At 40.7% G+C, this 18,173-nt stretch overlaps 1 protein-coding gene across 1 annotated transcript; it reads left to right on the top strand.

The window, feature by feature from the left end:
- Positions 1–1,053: 1,053 nt before the first annotated feature.
- LOC306972915 (kidney mitochondrial carrier protein 1) lies at positions 1,054–8,543 on the top strand. The gene is made up of 9 exons (XM_079569622.1): positions 1,054–1,276; positions 1,396–1,543; positions 1,814–1,908; positions 2,636–2,721; positions 3,974–4,069; positions 4,177–4,301; positions 6,504–6,627; positions 6,873–6,953; positions 7,379–8,543. The coding sequence occupies exons 1-9, from the start codon at positions 1,213–1,215 to the stop codon at positions 7,418–7,420; spliced, it is 861 nt and encodes a 286-aa protein (XP_079425748.1). The 5' UTR covers positions 1,054–1,212; the 3' UTR covers positions 7,421–8,543.
- The last annotated feature ends 9,630 nt before the right edge of the window (positions 8,544–18,173 follow it).

The following is an 18,173-nucleotide window of genomic DNA, read 5'->3' as shown; positions in this document are numbered from 1 at the left end:
CACCTACTGATCTGTTTGTCAGGTACACCTTCTTTCGCGCAGAAAGAGGCAGGTGTGGTTTATCAGGCTAAATGTCAAGGGGTCGCTGAATAAGCAGGACAAAGATTTATAGATGTCAATAAGACGGTAAGCACAAGGTCAGGAAATCCAATGTGCATTATTTATTTATTTTTTATGTGCTCGGTTCAGGTGGAGGTTAAGAAATTAAATAGTGGGGACTGGACAATTAGGAGACAGTACAGTAACTGGGTAAATCATTTTACCCGAATAGAAGTCAGTAGTACAATGTCTATGTGAAACTGACCAAATACTTTTTTTTCCCACTGTAATTTGACCAACAAGACAATACAACTAGCTTTTAGATTTGGGTAAAGCCACACTGGAGAAAACGTGCTCAGTTCAGCCAGGGGTAAGGTTAACCTGAGAGCTCAAAGTCTATAGGCCAGGGTAAAGCCGCATTTGAAAGCTTTTGTCAGGTTTTCTTTGCATTCTTGTAGCATCTTGTCCGCATTTAGCTTTTCAGTGTTACGCAACTGTGATGAAGCAAAAATGTTTCAAAAAATGTTACGAACACTTAACAAACAAGAGTGTTTTGTAGGCCTTAGCTTTCAAATTAGGCTTTATCCTGGCCTATAGGCGTCAAGCTTTCAGGTCAAGAAGCTTTTAGATTTGGGTAAAACTGGGTAAAGGCAGTTTTACCCAAGAGGTTAATATGAATTAATGATCATACAAAAATGTCCCAAAAGGATTTATCGTTTACTGTATTTTACAAATATTACTAACTCCTTCATGTATGAATGTACCAACTATCATTGGTTGATATGTTTTACTGTCACTATTTGTGATTGGTTGATGTACCAACTGGCCTAAGAAATGTTTTTATTTTTATTCTTTTATTATTAACTTCTTTTGTATTGCATTGGCCTAAGAAAAATATTTTCTCTTCCGGCCAAGAAAAGGTCGTCCACAGCCGGGGCGGGGTAAGAGAAACCCTCGGCCAATCTAAGGGCGCGCGGGTGTGGCCACGTCTTGGAGCGGCAGAGCCTGGCGGCAGAGGGGGCGCACGCGTTGATTTCACTCGTTCACCGGTAGTGCTTGTGCTAGACGTTGCGTCGCTTTTACATTTCAGCTTGGATCCCTGTCAACGACCCGTGCAGAGCCGTCTCATCGGTTCTTCTAGCATCTCCTCGTCGTATTCGAGCAGCAAAGAAAATGTCTACTGTGAACTGGAAGCCCTTTGTCTTCGGCGGGCTGGCTTCTGTAACAGCCGAGTGCGGTGAGTGATGAGCTGAGCAGCCGTGTGGAGGAGGAGGAGGAGGTCCGAGGAAGGAGCCAGTGTGGCCTTTTAACTCTGATTTAAGCTCACGATGTTGTGCATGCCTTGCTGTGTTGCAGGAACATTCCCCATCGATCTTGCCAAGACGCGGCTCCAAGTACAAGGCCAAGTAGGGGACAGTAAATACAGAGAAATCCGCTACAGAGGCATGCTCCACGCCATGGCCCGGATAGGTAGAGAGGAGGGGCCCAGAGCTCTTTATTCGGGGTAAGTGTGGGGACACATGCACGGGACTCAGCTGTGCTCTGTTTTTTAATAACCTACTGTAACATTTTGCACGCCATCTTGTAGCATCATAACTCTTGCTTCCTGTAAAGTTCCATTTCCTCCCCTAAGGTGCACACAGCTGCATAGCTGTCTTCTCGAGCACCCAAGAGCTTTATTTAGACTTGAAAACAGCTGACCGACTGGACATTTTGACATACATTCAATATGTAGGCTATGTCTGCTGTAACTAACTTGTCACCTCTGTGTTAGGATTGCCCCAGCCATGCTCCGCCAGGCTTCCTATGGCACCATCAAAATTGGCACATACCAGAGCTTCAAAAGACTGATAGTGGACAGACCTGAGGGTAAGTCCACACGTGAATTCCTCTTTGAAGGTCAAAAGAAAAGGCTCTACACAGTCATTAACTCGCTGGACAAGTCTTAAACAGTCATAAACGTCTCTGCACATCAAAACGCAGGGTTCTGCCTATTTTTTGTCCAATACATTCCAATGAAGTCAGTGGTGTGGTATGTGTTACGACTGACCACTTTTACTGCTTTATGTACAGTACTCAAAGTACTCAAAGTATGGCATGTGTACCTTTGGTGGTGCTTTGGCTTTTTTAGATACTCAGGGTCATCTGCAATTCTAGATTTATTGTTATTAGAGATCATCATTTATTCTTTAGCAATACATTTAGTTTTCTAATCTGTTTGGACATAATTCATTCCATCTAGGGCTGTTTTAGTCTCTTCTAAGTTGAGTTTTGGTCCTGATTTGAACTCGATGAAGGTACTTGGAAGGTCCAATGTTACTTTGCATGAGAAGTCTGAGAACCACTGCTGTATGTGATTGTGTTGTTGACCTACATTACATTATCAAGGTTAAGCTGAAGGAGTTTTTCATATACAGCATGTGTGTTTACCATTATTATTATTATTATTATTATTATTACTATGGCTGTTTTATTTTTTTTTGTCTGATGTTTTGGCTAATGCGACTTTTACTGGTGCCTGTAAGTCCAAAGCTCCAAAGTGAGTTTTTATTACAACTATCCGGTGTCACAGCCATTTGCTCTTCTCTGTTTTCAGACGAAACGTTGCTGACAAATGTATTGTGTGGTATCCTGTCAGGAGTCATATCTTCTTCTATTGCCAACCCCACTGATGTGCTCAAGGTAAAGAGTGACAAGTCTAAGATTGCTTTGACCTTTGACATGTGTACATTTACTACATTTCTAGCAACCATGGCACAAAATAATCAAAGTTCACTCTAAACATTTACAAATATTATTACTTATAAGATTAGAGGTTGTTTTTGTTTCTTGCCCGTACTTGAGCCTGACCTAGTTATCACTTCGCAAAAACTTGTCTTGCTTAAAGTGGTCGAGCAGGTTTGAACTGTAGTTCAATGAAGCATTCCCCCGACCTCTACCTGAGCTTATTTTTGGTTGCCTGCCCTGCAGAGCAGAGGTCGCACAAAGGGCTTAGCCTGCTACGCGGCAAACGACGGGCTAAATATAACAGTTACTACGAGTCCATGGGGTGACATGGCATTATGTTTCTGAGTGCCATGGGGTACGGGTTTAAGAGATGACTAACCGAAGGGCATGGCTGGCATTGAGAACATAGTGTCTTGGACACATTGGTCACAATTAATGATATATAAACAGAGCAGATAAAACAAGTCTTGTGTGATTCCTGGAAGTAAGTTAGAAATATTTAGGACAACGGCACTGCCAAAAGTCTGATTTGCATTCCTGACTCTGCAGCTACTGACTTACTCTTCGGCATTTCCGTTAGACCGTACAACAACCACCACCACTAAGAAACTAAAATCAGCCAGAGCTCAGAGTCTGTGATAAAGGAAAAAAAAAGAAATAATTGTGTAAGTGCATTGCTTTCTACTTTAAATGAGTATTTTCTGTAGCAAATACTTCAGTACTTTCTCTTCAGTACAAACCTTTTACTTGTATTGGAGTAATGTTTGACGGAAAGTATCTGTACTTTCACATGAATGAATGACTAAATATTTATTTGGACCATAAACAAAACATAAAAACACAAACTTATATGAACTCAAAATACAACCTGCCATGATTGAGGCAGTTGTGAGCTCAATATCAAATGTGCAGCTCAATACATTTACAGCCTAGGACAAACAATTTTGTTTTATCTGTTGCACATTTTAGATTAGGCTGTCCGAAAAGGGGCCTTTTAGTCCCACCCCTTTTAAGTACTCTCAGTATCTTGTTCCGTTTTACTTATAAGGCTTTCTTATAACAATCATTTGAGCACCTTGATATAACCCAAGTTGTCAGTAATACATTGTGAATACTACCTACCAATCAACATCTGGTTTACAACACAATGTAATGAAGTACTTTGACAACCACTGCAACTAACCATTTCTTACATTTTTATTTACAGATACGTATGCAGGCCCAAGGAAGAGTTATCCAGGGGAGTATGATGGGCAACTTTATCAACATCTACCAAGAAGAAGGAACAAGAGGGCTATGGAAGGTACAGTTTATAATGAGTATAAACACACTATTTGAGGTTGACAGTGTTTACACTTGAACCATCTGCGTCTGTATGTAAATATTATGATGTTCCTGCCTATGTGCCAGGGCGTCTCTCTGACAGCGCAGCGGGCAGCCATTGTGGTGGGGGTCGAACTGCCGGTTTATGACATCACCAAGAAACATTTGATCTTGTCTGGATACATGGGAGACACGGTCTACACTCACTTTGTGTAAGTGCACAATTATACTGTAGTTTTTCGGCCTGTCTATCGGAAACGAAAAATATCTCACTTTCCACGTTTCTCCTAGCCTGGCTAACACCAGACTAAAATCACAAGTGATATTTAGTCTGGGGACCACCAATTCATTTTCTCGTAGGAGAGGTGTGGTTTACGAGCGTCCATAGTCGTTTATTGGGCGATACGAAAAAAAAAAAAAAAAAGTCTCATGCGTCTGCACGTAGCCCCAGCCAATCGTATCATCGTATGAGATGACGTATGACGTACCCGCTGTAAACTTTTGAGCTAAATTATTTAGAACAAGGTCTAAAGCTTGATCAAAAAAATACCATCGTGTCTGCTGCTGTCATGTTGGATCCGTAAATAAACTTTTTTTTTAATTATCCGTAAATAAACTACAAGCTTCCATATATCGAATAGCGCGTCATCGTCTTGCCGTCCCTCCTCGCTCTGTGATTGGTTCCCAAATCCACCGGAGATTTGGCCATGGTCCCCAGGCTGTTGTGCAGTTCGAAATAATTCGAGCGCACACAGCAGCCTGGTGTTAGCCAGGTTACGTTTCTCCATATCTTAATATAAAATATTCAAGATTTACTTTTACTTGTGAAGCCGTTTTGTTTAAATAGTTTAGAATCAGATGAATTAAAAAAGAAAAAGCTGCTTGGATTTGAATTGTACTTTACTTTACATGTTTGATAAGCTTTTGAAAGCACTACTTCATAATTCATTCACTCCCTTCTCTACAACACTGGCTTTTCTGACCAATACACATCAGGCACTTACACACAGGCAACTTCCTGGCAACTTCCTCTGTGTACTGTTCAACTGGAATTGCACCACAAACCGTGATTGTTTGCGGTGTAACTCAGTTACAGACTCTTGAATGTAATCTGCTCTATTGCACCATGTAGTATGTCCACAATCATATTTGCTGCTAACACTCAATGGGCCAGATCTTGTGGCGGCGCACGGGGCGGCGCAGGCTCTTGGCGAATTATTTTCCGAGTGGCGGCGCTATATGTGCCATTCGCCTCCGCCACCTGTGAGGGGGCGTCACAAGAGGAGGTGACTGCAGTGATGGAAACACGGCTGACATTCACTTCCTCGTTTACATTGCGCTGTCTTGCGTTCTTTCTTAAGCCTTAGGCTCTCACAGGTCAAACTAAAAACTTTATTTACCCCATCGTGAGCTAAACGATGTTCACGTCTCGAGAGAAAAAGAGCTACAGCGTCCGCTGTGGCGCAGATCGGCCGCGCTCGGCGTGAACGCGAAGCAAAACAAAAGCACATGTTCACCCCACACTCCCACACAACCACTCTCCTGGACGCGGAGTCGATCTGGTTGGAGGAAAATGTGTGCGTCTCCACCCACGTAAATGCGCTAAGTCTGGAGTGGCAAGATCACAAAGTGCGCCCCGACTGAGCGCAAAATGTCACGCTATCGTCTCCGTTTTGATGCACAAGATCGGGCCCAATGCACCTGTACAGCTGCAAATACACTCATGCTGTTCTGTGTCAAATTGTTGTTGTCTTTATCATAGTTAAAATGTAATATTCTCACGCAGGCCCTTATAGTCTTTATAGTATATTATTTAACTAAATTATGTGTTATGCTTTATGTTTCTTGTTTCAACCGGAAAAAAAAATCCTAGTTGTGAACCTGTTCATAACCAAGGCAATAAAAACAATTTATTGTTTTTATTGATTCTGATTCAATGACAACTGATGTGATCTGCCCGAATCAATGACAATGCTACAATGTTAGTCGTACTAGTAAACAAACTATTTGTTAAGATCCCCCATTTTAAATGCTGTGTTGCAGAAATACTCTGTTGTGTACTCAAGTCTATGTCTTCAGTGCGATTAAAACACATCTTTCTCCGCTATGCTTTACAAAAAAATGCAACAAAGCAGTTTTCTCAATTTTTTGCGCAGAGCTGCATTAAAAAGGTTATGGAGCTCATTTAAATTTGACGAAAATGCTGACCTCAGATGGGTTTGTGTCCAATTAAAATCCACTCAAATGCATTTTATTGGCACTTTAGAATAAATTTCCATCTCATATGTCAAACCTTAACTCGAAGTCATCGAGTTGATTTTTGTTTTACCTTTTCCTTCAAAAATATTTTATATTTTCCCTAAAACGCTGATGCTATACTGAGAGCTTGTGTGATCCATTCTTTGTATTTTCAGGTCAAGTTTCGCGTGTGGTCTTGCTGGTGCTCTGGCCTCTAACCCAGTGGACGTGGTACGAACGCGAATGATGAACCAAAAAGGAGGAGCACTGTACAAGGGCACTCTGGATTGTATACTACAGGTTGGTCAACCCCCTTTCATCTCGCTTAATTATTGCAGAAAACGTGTCTTCATTTACACCACATGCAGCACATTGACAAAACCTTTCGGTGCCAAGATATTTTTCTTGCTCAATTTATTCTTTAGGCTTTTTATAAACCTGTGTTTTAGTGCACAACCATAGCTCTCCAGCCACATAAACTGACTCCAGAGATCATATTCATAATGTTGGTATTAGACAACTAGAACTTGTATGTTTTCTTTCAGACATGGCGTTCGGAGGGGTTTATGGCATTGTACAAGGGGTTCTTTCCCAACTGGCTGCGACTAGGCCCGTGGAACATCATTGTATCCTTTCCCCATCTGGTGTTTATACTGTACATAAGAATTGGTGAAATTACCTGGAAACAATTGGTAATTCTTCTTGATCATCTAATAATAAATCCAAAGAGTTGCATTTATCTTTGGCCTTGCATTACAAGTTTGTAATGCAGTGCTGTCCGGTAGGTGGGAATGTAGGGGATCTATACTCTGTCCACGCTGTTGTTATAATGTTGAAAGGCATGAGAGGCACAAAGACCCAGATCTGCTGAAAGATAGAGTGATAAAGTCGGTGCAGACTGGTCCGTTCTCATACAGTTGAAAATATAACAGGATTATGGACTTGTCAGGGAGAAGCGGGGAAACCTGGGGTCACAGGGAAGTTGTAACAACAAAAGCTTTGGGCTTAAGTCTTTCAGTCTCCCTGGAAATTTCCTTAACCTTCTATCCAGTTCTTCCTCACTTATGAACAGCTTAAGAAGATTGACGTGTGATTGGAAAAGTAACTCCGACAATGTGGAAGAATTGGGCTCTTTGACGAGCAGAAAGGACCAAAGCAGGACTGGAGCCTGGGTTTGTAAAGCCCACACGGAGGCCCTCACCAAACGTTTGAGTCCTGTTTGAGTTGCACATATATTAAGCCTGTGGCAAGTGTGAAAATTACTGTTACACACCAAATGCAATGCAGTACTACACTGATCTAAGGCTATGTTACACCAGTCACCAACATTTTATTTGACTCATGTATTGTATTTAAACCTAAAACTGTGTTTAAGTACCCCATCAAAGTGCATTTGTTTAGTTTTAAGTGCCTTTGCAAAAGTTGAAAGCCTCTGGGTCTGAGTTGTGAGGAATATGAATGTTCAGTGGCAGCTGACAATCGCTGTGATCATTCCCTTTTAAACAATTAAATTATAAGATGGGGTTTCATATTTTATAAATATTTTTACAATAACTGATTTGGATATAGACAATGGTTTATAATGATACAGCCTAATGTACTGTAATAATTACAGAACTAGACTAAAGACAGACCACATGAGCATGGTCCTGCTGGTCCCTCAAGCCACAGAGCAGATTGTGCAGTAACCAAAGGCAGCTGGGGACGGGTGCAGGCCCCTGGTTCCCCCTGATATTCAATACTGTACCAAGAGAACCTAAGACATACACTGGCGCATTACGCAACAACAGCTTATTACATCACTCCCGCTCTGGAGCTAATGCGATTACCTTCCTACTAGTGTTATGGACAATATTTTTGCCTGAAGTCATATAATCAACTGTTCACTCCGGCTGTATTTTTCTATGTATTATTTGTATATGCTTGTATGTATGCTTTTGTGAGCTTTCACTAACAACAAAAAGATTTCGGCTTTAAGTAAACCACTAATGCTGCCAAAGTATAAGTGCTGTGTGAAACTTGTGAATGCTGCTGCTGTATGATGTACATGTAAAATTAAACAGAAAAGCCAAGTAGTCAAATGTTTTTGTTGTGTATACTTGCTACCACAAGGTGGCGCTGTGGGGCTGCAATCAGGATGAGAGTGTGCACCAATAATCTGTGCCCCAAAGGCCTTTTGAATCCCAGCTCTCAGACTTAAAGAACATAAATCAAGCACAACACTGTTTCTGATGGATTTCTGTTTTCTTTCATTCACTACAATCCCCCAAAACACTGAGTTATGAATAATTCAGATGAATCTAAGATGTAATTGATCTTTTTTTATTTTGGGGTGAATCCCTGTTTCCCCTGTCTAAGCCAGTTTGAGCTGAAGTGGTGAACTCTAGGGAGAACCCTGCTGCAATAAACCCTCAGTGTTGTGATTTATTTAGAGAGAACTGACTTCATCAAAATCAAATCTATCTGCAGTCCTAAACCACAGGACACTGCGGAAACCATGTGATGAGCTCTTTTTCTGGTTGAAAGATATTTTCAAGGATCTGGTCTGGGGTGATTGCTTACTGTGTTTCCCATCAGTAAAGTATTGGAGTAAATAAGTGATGCGTTTTTGTTCTTCCATGTTAAGTTGAATTTGAGCCTTATTCTCTAAAATGGTCCTCTGCGGATCTGATTGTGATTGATTGTGGAATTTTAATTTACTCTGGATTATCTAAATCAGTACTTTTCAGACATACATTTTCTTTAAATACACAGTCAAGGCCTATTTAGAAATGTAAAGATTCATTATAATACATTTGTACAATTAAGCATAAAACCTTTTGTTTTAAATTCAGCAGGATGTAAAGGCACACTGCGTAACATTTTGGATTATAAAGTCGCCATAATGACCAGCTAGACACAGAAAATGCTTATTTTTCGCAGTGGGTAATCAAGGAATGGATTTGAATAAGGACCTAACCTATTTAAATCTCATATTTGACTGCCTCAAGTCAATGTCTGCATGGAGAGGAGACGAGCTGGAGACGTCACACCCTCAGTAAAGTTAGTCAACACATGTTTGTTTGCTTATATTTTAGCTATTTTTCAGCAGTATAAAGATCTGTATTAAAAAAAATGCTTTCGTTTTTTAAGTTATTAGGTGAAATGTTACACGGTTTGTGCCGCTACTACTGTGTTTGGACATGGCAGTAGCTTTGTTGCCATGTATAATGTCACAATAAACAACTCCATAGTGGCCCCTGGGTTTTACTTTGGAACGGCAAATTATACTTTTTTTTGACTTGGATGAACTTTATTGATCCACAAGGGAAACATATTGGTCATGGATATGTTTCTTATTATAAAGATTTTTTTTTTTAAACAGTAAAAATGCTCAATCAAAATTTCTTACAAGGGTCCAATAAAACTAATGAGAAAGCTGGGCCAGAGTTTGGCATCTCTGAGTCGGTTCTCAATCCGGCCTGGCATGATGACTTTGGCAGCGCCCTCAACAAGCTGGACGAATGCAGCCCGGGGGACTCCTGCCGTCAGACATGCTGCATTATGGGTATTATTTGTGGCCAACCCCGGGGTGCAGAGGGGCTGGTCTATTGTGAGAGAAGAGATCAGAATGAGCTTTTTGTATCAGAGGGATAAGGCTCTGCACCAAACCACTGCCTTTCCCTGCTTTCTGTTTGCTCAGCCATTTCTCACATTCAAATGTTTTTGTCACAGCGCAACGCAATCAATGGACAGATAAATGGAACGGCAAAAAGAAAATGTAGACGTGAAGACAAATCTATAGCAGAGGTCCATTTAGAGCAGACTGCGGCAGGCTGACAATATAAAAAATCATAGCCCTATTGTCATCTGTTTGGCTCAATACCACTGCTGAGATGTGGCACCAGAGCAACTGTTTTTATTAGTGTTTTCAGCTCTGACAGATGTTTGCGAGTTTAGACACAAAAATGAATGATTTTTCCATTCTGTCAAGACGCATTGTTTACAGGCCACATATTCACAGGCATTTCAAAATATCAGTCTAAAAGATTACCTGAGGAGAAGACAGCGCAGGCATGAAAAATAGTTCCCTAATGTATGACCTATCAACAAACAGCTGACAGAGTGAGGATTTTCTTTTGAAAAAGTCTGCATAAAATATAGTGCTGTAAGGCAGTAATTCTCAAAATGTTCATAAAAATGTAATGAAGGAGAATCTGACAAAAAGCAGGACAAATGTTTGTGAAAGCTCTCTGTCGCCCAGAAATTTCACATTGTGGTGGAGGTATTCAAGTCCATTCACTCCAAAAGTTAAATCTACTGTTTGCAGCAAGACTTCAGGAAATGTATTTGGTTTCAAAGTTGTCAACTGGACTGTGTTGTGGGTTGTATCACTCAGTGTTGGTAAGCCACTTTTTAGCCACAGCTGCCATGTGTGGACTGATGAAAGAAGCGCTGCGGCGAGCGAACACCCCTCCAAGCACCACCAATCACTCACACCCCACACCACAGCATACTCTACAAAGTAATAGAAGTAGTCAATATCAAACATTGGCTTAAATGACTTGAACTGAGGAAATATATCTTGTTTTAAGGGGTTTTCACTCATTTAGACCTTTTTCCTGATCTGACCAAGACTATTTTGCTAGTTTGATGACATTTCAGACTGGTTCTATGGTAAATCTCGCTTGAAATAAGAAAGTAAAATTGCCAATGGGACAAGGCCATTTTTCTTACCCCATTGGCAACAAGAAACTTACTTGAAATAACATCGAAATGTATTGAAACGAGTCAGAAACATCTCAGAACAAGTGAAATTATCTGGTTCAATGCCCAATTAAATCTTAACTAGTCAAAACAACTACAATTTTGATTCTTATGCTCAAATTGAGGCATTTAAACTAATCTAGTAAATTACTTTTTGAGGTGTACATAAGCGAGGTGGGAGACACGTCTTGCCTAAGGGCACAGTAACAAACCAGTCCGAGTGAGAATCAAGCCACAAATGTGTTTCTCAAACTCAGCAATTTTAGACTTTATCTATTTTAATTACAGCGCATTTAATTTATGCAGTAGTAATGCTCTTAAGTTATGTATATTTTTGTACATATTTTCGCTGGTCACAGTTATATTTCATACCTTTTGTAGCCAGGTTGTACTTGGAAGGTCAAATATTTTATGTGGTGGTATTTGCTGTGAAAAGCTAGAAAAACATATTAACCAACCGCTTCACCAAACTTAAAGTGAGACGGTATCCAGTCAGTTCAGAATTGTAAAGCTGTAGTGATCTGCCACACCGGTGCTACCTGTACAACGGCTTAACGAAAGGTACACTTTTTGCGGCCAAATACGATGTTTGTGTTCTAGTTTGTTTCCCAAAATGCATTTCAACCGCCTGTTTATTACATCCAAGTGCCACAAACAACAACGAGGCAGCTGCTGAAGAGTGCCGTCGACCTACATTCACACACCGCTGCATAGGGACGCTCACCCCGGGGAGCGAGGATCACAAGGATGAGCCGCTGGTAATGCTGCTCCATTGTTTTATTAAGATGACAACAGGCCAACGCACAGACTGCAGAGGGAGATAACTGAGACTTCATTTGTTCCACATGTTGACTCCACTGAACTTGAACAGTTCGGCAAAGTTAAGTTTTGGAAGTGTAAGCAATTCTGTGACATACATGGCTTGATTAAAAAGTCTTTGCTCTATCGGTATTTTGCACTCAATGGAGAACAGGGGGCTTATGAAATTGCAGGGATTGGCAGAGTCAGCAAAGTGATGTTACTTTTCAATTCATTTCATTCAAGTAGAAGTAAAAACAAGTGACCCAAATTATCACTCAAGAAAAAGTGAAATAGCATTAAGGGAAAATATTATATAATGAGTAACTGCGAAACAAATAAAATACAAGCCATTACTTTATAACAGATATTTTATATTATTGAAAAATAACTAAAAAATGAACCTGACCAGCATGATTTTGGAGGTCGGGGAAACTAGCATCCGGAGCAAACCTGGCTGGCTGCCTTCAGTCTCCTCTGATCCTCTGACTGCACCGCCTCCTGTGTTTGTCCTGTTTCAGAGCGTGGTGTCCTGCACTGATCAGCGTATCCACCTCCTCTTTCCTCTTCCTCCTGTGCAGCTCCCTCCGCTCCACAACAGTCTTTCACCATCTTCAGGGAAGAGTGTAGCAGCTCATCTATTTTATTCTCCAGTGAATGAACACTAGCCAGAACAATAGACGGCATGTGTGGCTTAGCTGTGAGTCTTGCCCGGATACCTCCTCGTTTGTCCCTTCCTTGTTTCCTGTAGCGCCTCTTGTGACGCCTACACTGTGCTGCAGGTGTGGGGACCTCTTTGCCCCTCTTCAGTGTTTCAGAGGAAGAAATGTGTACTTCTTAAATGTCTTTAGCTCATACGCTAGCTGTTTGTGTACTTTTAAAAAGCTGTTTTCTTCAGGACCATTATTGAGTCATTGCAGAAAAAAAGTCCACCGAACCCCACAAAAACACGGCAAAGACGTACAAAAGCACCCAATAAAACAATGTGGATCACAGAAACCACAGATGCCGTTCACAGAAGAAGGCAAAAAAACAGAGCTGTACAAAGAGAGGGTGAGGTTGCTGCTCCTTTATTGTGATGGAAAACTCATGGACCACAAAGAGCTTGCACAAATATGTTGTAGTTGTGAATAGGAGTGAATGAAATATGAGAGCAAATAGCGGTCGATATTCAGAAACGGCATTCAGGCAGACACAGAAATAGGTAGAGCTCATGTGGATGCACCGGAGCTTCAGCCTGAGACTCTAGAGATTGGTGAATTGCTGCCTGGTTGTCTTGTTTGATTAGTTGCGGTGCATTAAAAACACATTAGAGTTTGTCAGTGATGTAAAATAGCACAATCTGGTGTAAGTGTGCTGGGTAAACATTTTTTTTTTCAGCTTGTCTGCCTGAGCTAAAAACTATACAACTGCAAGGGTTTGGGAAATGAATGCAAAAGTTTGTTCATTTAAATGTTGGAGTACTCATAATGTGACTGGATTTGGAATATTGGGCAAGTCGACTGGTTCTGAGTCTGTTTAGCTTTGTGTTAGTTCTGTCGACTCTCCAAAAAAGAATGTCAGACTAAAACAGAATCACACCATATCAGCCCCACCTACCCCTCTCAGAAATGTTGTTTGTCATTATGTAATTCACAGGATAAACACGTGGTGCGGGTAATACTTTCTTCCCACTAAAACACGACGCCACAGGAAAATAAACAGCATCTGCCAGTGCCCCAACCACCAGTTTCTACTCTTTCCCTCCATAACCCACTCAGTCACAGCTCCCTCATTAACATCCAGCTTCTGATAAGAAATAAATATTCAAATATTCAGCGCTAACACTTTCATTGGAAGCCTGATTTAAAATTCCTTGCCCTCGAGCGGAGAACTCGCAGCATGCACAATCTACACAAACAGTCTCTTTGGTGTGAGTCGGTGGCACTGGCGTCCTCCTACAACACTCGGGATATGTAGTTTTTACCCACTGCTGCACAAATCTTGACAGGTTTTCGGAATGCTTAGGAAAGGTGTATTATTGTGTAAAAATACACATAAAAAAGAGCAAAAGGGAATAATACTAGACCCTGCAAATGACCAATAATTGTCTTACATAGACGTATCATACAACATAGTATTGAAGTAATTACACTACAAAAAGTAAATTGGCTTAAATGACTTGAATTGAGGAACTGTATCTTGTTTTGGGCGGTTTTCACTCATGTAGACTTTTTGCCTAATTTGACCAAGTTTACATTTCAGACTGGTCCTAAGGTAAATCTGGCTTGAAATAAGAAAGTAAAACTGCCAATGGGATAAGACCAATTTTCTTACCCCTTTGGCAAAGAAATGTATCTGAAATAAAAACAAAATGTATTGAAACGAGTCAGAAACATCACAGAACAGGTGAAATAATCTAGATCAATTAAATGCCAAACTATAACTAGTCAAAAGGTTATTGACGGAAGTGAGCGGGGGAAGTCTTTAGGAGTTACTGCGCGGACGTTTTGCTCCTCGTATCATTACGCCTCACAATATAGTCCCCCTTTTTATTTGCTAATAAAATCGACATGCTAAATTTCTGTGTAAATATACTTCGCATGAAAACACTTCACGTAGCTTTATTTAAATAGGGAACACGTGGAAGAGCTTGGTAGCTTCCATTGTGAGCTTTTTTGGAGCTATGTGACATGTGGGAGAGGCTGCGTATGTGCTCCGTTTGCGTGACAGAGCGCACGGACAAAGACCAGACGGGGATATATTAACACGTCTAAAGTGAGGTAAGAGCATATCTCAGTATGTAAAAACGGTGGCCTATTCCTTTAAGCTGAGGTACCTGCCTTTTAGCTGTTGTGAAATAAAACGTGTTTTTACCACCAGAGAGTATGTTGTGTATGTTGTAAACACAGCAAAAAACAGGTCTTCACTCAAATTTTTGTTGAGCGATAGAAGATAGAAGACTTTGCCACTGCTCAAAGCTGTACATGGGCATGAAACATGCATACTAATTACCGTAAATTTGCTTGAACAATTTGGGTGTGCAGGACGGATTGTGACAGCTATAAATGAGTATGGGCCAAAACTAAACATTTAATTTTTTGAACAGGAAATATCAGGTACCCCAGCTTTAAGTATTGGTAAGTAATAAAAACAATAGTGATAAGTGATAGCTTCACTTCATCATTATACCATACTTCTCTAAGTCTATTAAGCACACCTTTCCTTACTAAAATTAGTATTTATATCTAGTATATGTCTACAGTACTGTAAATTTGCTATGTATGTCACTGATAAGTACATAAAAGTAAGGTGAAAGTAAAGTCTATTGTTTTTAGTAAACTTACACTTAGATATACTGCATTTTGTTAAGGGAGAATCTAGCGGAGAGCACCCCAGTGGCATTGAAGGATTAGTCAATACAGAGAACACATTGAGCCTATAAATGGGCCCATAAAGTCTACACAAACCAGTGTTTTAAAGCACTTTTCACGCCTCCCTAAACTTTTGCTCAGTGCCATATTTCAAATCAAATTTTGAGCTGAATAGGTGGACCCTAATGTGGGAGGAGGTGATAAAATTGAAGCGGGGGATGAGTTGTTACAAGGAGCCAGTGGGGAGATGAGGAGAAAACTTTTATTGGAAGTTATCAGCGTCGACGTGGAAGCTGAGGCTGAGAGTGCCTGAAGAAAGAGAATGGGAGATGACAAGAGGAGAAGGATGCTACGGCAAGTGTCCCGATTCACCGCTGCGCTCTAATTAGCATCCGTGTGAAGCCTCTGAGACAGCCACGCCAAGCAGCCGGGACGCTAATGGGCTGGGAGACAAAGGTTTATGGGGCCTGACACGGTTTGACTGGAGAAGTGCGGTTTGGTGTGTTGGGCCAGATGCCAGCAAATATTGGAAATAGAAAAACACGGAGGATATGAAGATGACAGTTTATTTATGTTGCATTGTTCAGCGATGCGAAAGGTCATGGGATAAAAAAGAGAGAGCCTTAATGATGGGGATTTTGACAGGACAAGCAGGGCAATGGATCATTTTGATAAGTAGAAAATTATGGTCCAAGAGAGCAATCTTGAATAAGGACTGGCAGTGATGACCATAAACCTGTCTGAAATCATAAAAACACTGCTCTACTATATACAAGTGTTCATCCGATGCTGTAGGTACAGATGAATTACCAGATGAATTACTGATGGGTTGTTACAGCAGCAGGATGAAGGGTTTTGTCCATAGATCTAAATAATAAAGATTGGTGGGTCCCATTCAGCCCCATTCATACTAATGATCCCAAGTGATCTGTGAAATTAACATGGCTGCTCAATCTCCTCCTGCAAAGCCTTTTCCTTAAAAGGGCATAAAGGTGGGAAGCCACGCCCTCGCGGTGCGGGTGGACCGGGTACGAGCCTCCACAGTGCAGTGTCAATCATAGACTTAGGCTTCCACTTTTTATTTCTAATATACAAAACCCAGCGTTCAAAATATGATACCTAGCCCAGCGTTGTCACATAAGTCATAGCGATTTTCAGAAAGAAAAAAAATCTTTGTAGCCAGGCTTTTAAACAGTACAAACGAGGTCCAAAGCCTCATGTTTCCAAAATGTCTTTTGGAGTTGCCCCTGGCCACCAGGGGGTGGTATTACAGCAATGTCAGCTCCCCGCCATGAGGACCAAAGAGAAGGGCTTTTCTCGCACAGTGTTTGGTCACTGTTGACATATGGTTTAGTCACGGGCGAGTAATAAAGAACTGGCAGATCACACAACAATAAGTAACTTTTAACCTCACCATCTGTGAGCAATAAAATCCATTAAGTAATACACTATTGTATAAGAATTCATGTGGAAGTAAACAAACATCAATCTCTCTTAGATTTAAACTTAATTTAGTGCAAATGTTTTATAATCCACAAAGCCTCAATAGTTTTAAGACAGAAATCAACTGTAATGAAAATTAAAGACAGAACAAGTGAGGACACTGTCAACCTCGACGGAAAATGTGTTTCTAGTAAACAATGGATTTTTTCTGACCCGATGCCCGTTCCTCAAATGAAAGCAGTGTGGACAAATGGACTTGAACATGTCTATTCTTGTGGTTTTTATATTTGTACAAATAGAAGTCAAGAAGCCTGACAGCTCATTGGGAAACTCCCATGTTGTTCACTCACTTAAGCACCATGACTGAGTTTCATCACAATTGATTATTTCAAAAGCAATACTTCAACAGGAGTAAACATGACAATAACTACAAATATTGTAATTAGGTAAATGTAAATCATGATTAGGAGCATCTTGTCCATTATAACTAATCAGAACTTGACCCGCTTGATCTCAAATGCATTTGAGACAATAAATAGGCACTTCTTTGTCTCGGTCTGTAACATTAGTCCTATAGATATGTGCAACTATTTTCCTGTTTATCTTCACCCGAGTTTTTCCATTCGCCCATGAGTTCACCTCACTGTGACAAATCAGCCAAGTAGGCCATAGCTCTGCAGGAACCCACAATCAATAAAACACACAAACCCAAACACACAGAGAGACACTGTGCTCTTCTCTATCTCCACAAATACGAGTCACATGTCTGCGGGAGGCATGAGTATCACACAGTAATCTGCAGAGGAAACAATGGCGCCAGTGTCCTCAGCCTGTCAGAGGTGTAGGCCCTCCCCCGGGTGCCCAAAAAACACTCCACAGGTGCACTGACAGGTAAAGTCCGAAAGAGCAGAGACGCCTCCAGACGAACTGAGAGCTGAAGCCTACCCTGACTCCGTCTACATACACAGTGATGCAGCCAAACTAGAACCAGAAGTGTTTTATAGAGAAGAAAATAAGTCGAATGGAAGTAAAGTACAAAACCACATCAGGAGAAGGGTCTGCTGAACTTACATTACATTACACTAGTATTGGCTCACAATCACACGCTTAACAATTGGGAAAACACCACAATAGTTAACATACAAAAAGAGGTGCTACACATCTGGTATACAAATGGTCCAAATATATTATGCAGTTAATGCTATTTGGGTCACAAGAAAATGTGTCACTGAAAAAAAACTTGTTGTTGAATAGAACACATAAATGTTTTGAGCCGCAGTATAAAATATAAAAAAAAAATCACACAAGATAGATCACTATGATACTACTATAAAATCAAAAAGTGGCTAAAAAGTGTTGTAAATGTGGGCCGGGCAGTGGCAGTCATGTGAATTATCAAATCATGTGATAAAAGAGAAAAAAAGATTGGATCTGAGCTGATTTCGTTGGGTCTTTATCCACTGATCTCTTCTTGCTTTGTGTGAGATGTTTGACAGAAGATTCAAC

Source organism: Gobius niger (genome assembly GCF_951799975.1).
Source record: "Gobius niger genome assembly, chromosome: 13".
Lineage (NCBI taxonomy): Eukaryota > Metazoa > Chordata > Actinopteri > Gobiiformes > Gobiidae > Gobius > Gobius niger.
This window is presented reverse-complemented; position numbering and strand designations above follow the sequence as displayed.

Coding starts and splice junctions, on each gene's coding strand:
- LOC306972915 (XM_079569622.1), top strand. CDS start 1,213: ATGTCTACTGTGAACTGGAAGCCCTTTGTCTTCGGCGGGCTGGCTTCT. Junction 1,277..1,395: donor TTCTGTAACAGCCGAGTGCG/GTGAGTGATGAG, acceptor GCTGTGTTGCAG/GAACATTCCCCATCGATCTT. Junction 6,628..6,872: donor CTCTGGATTGTATACTACAG/GTTGGTCAACCC, acceptor GTTTTCTTTCAG/ACATGGCGTTCGGAGGGGTT.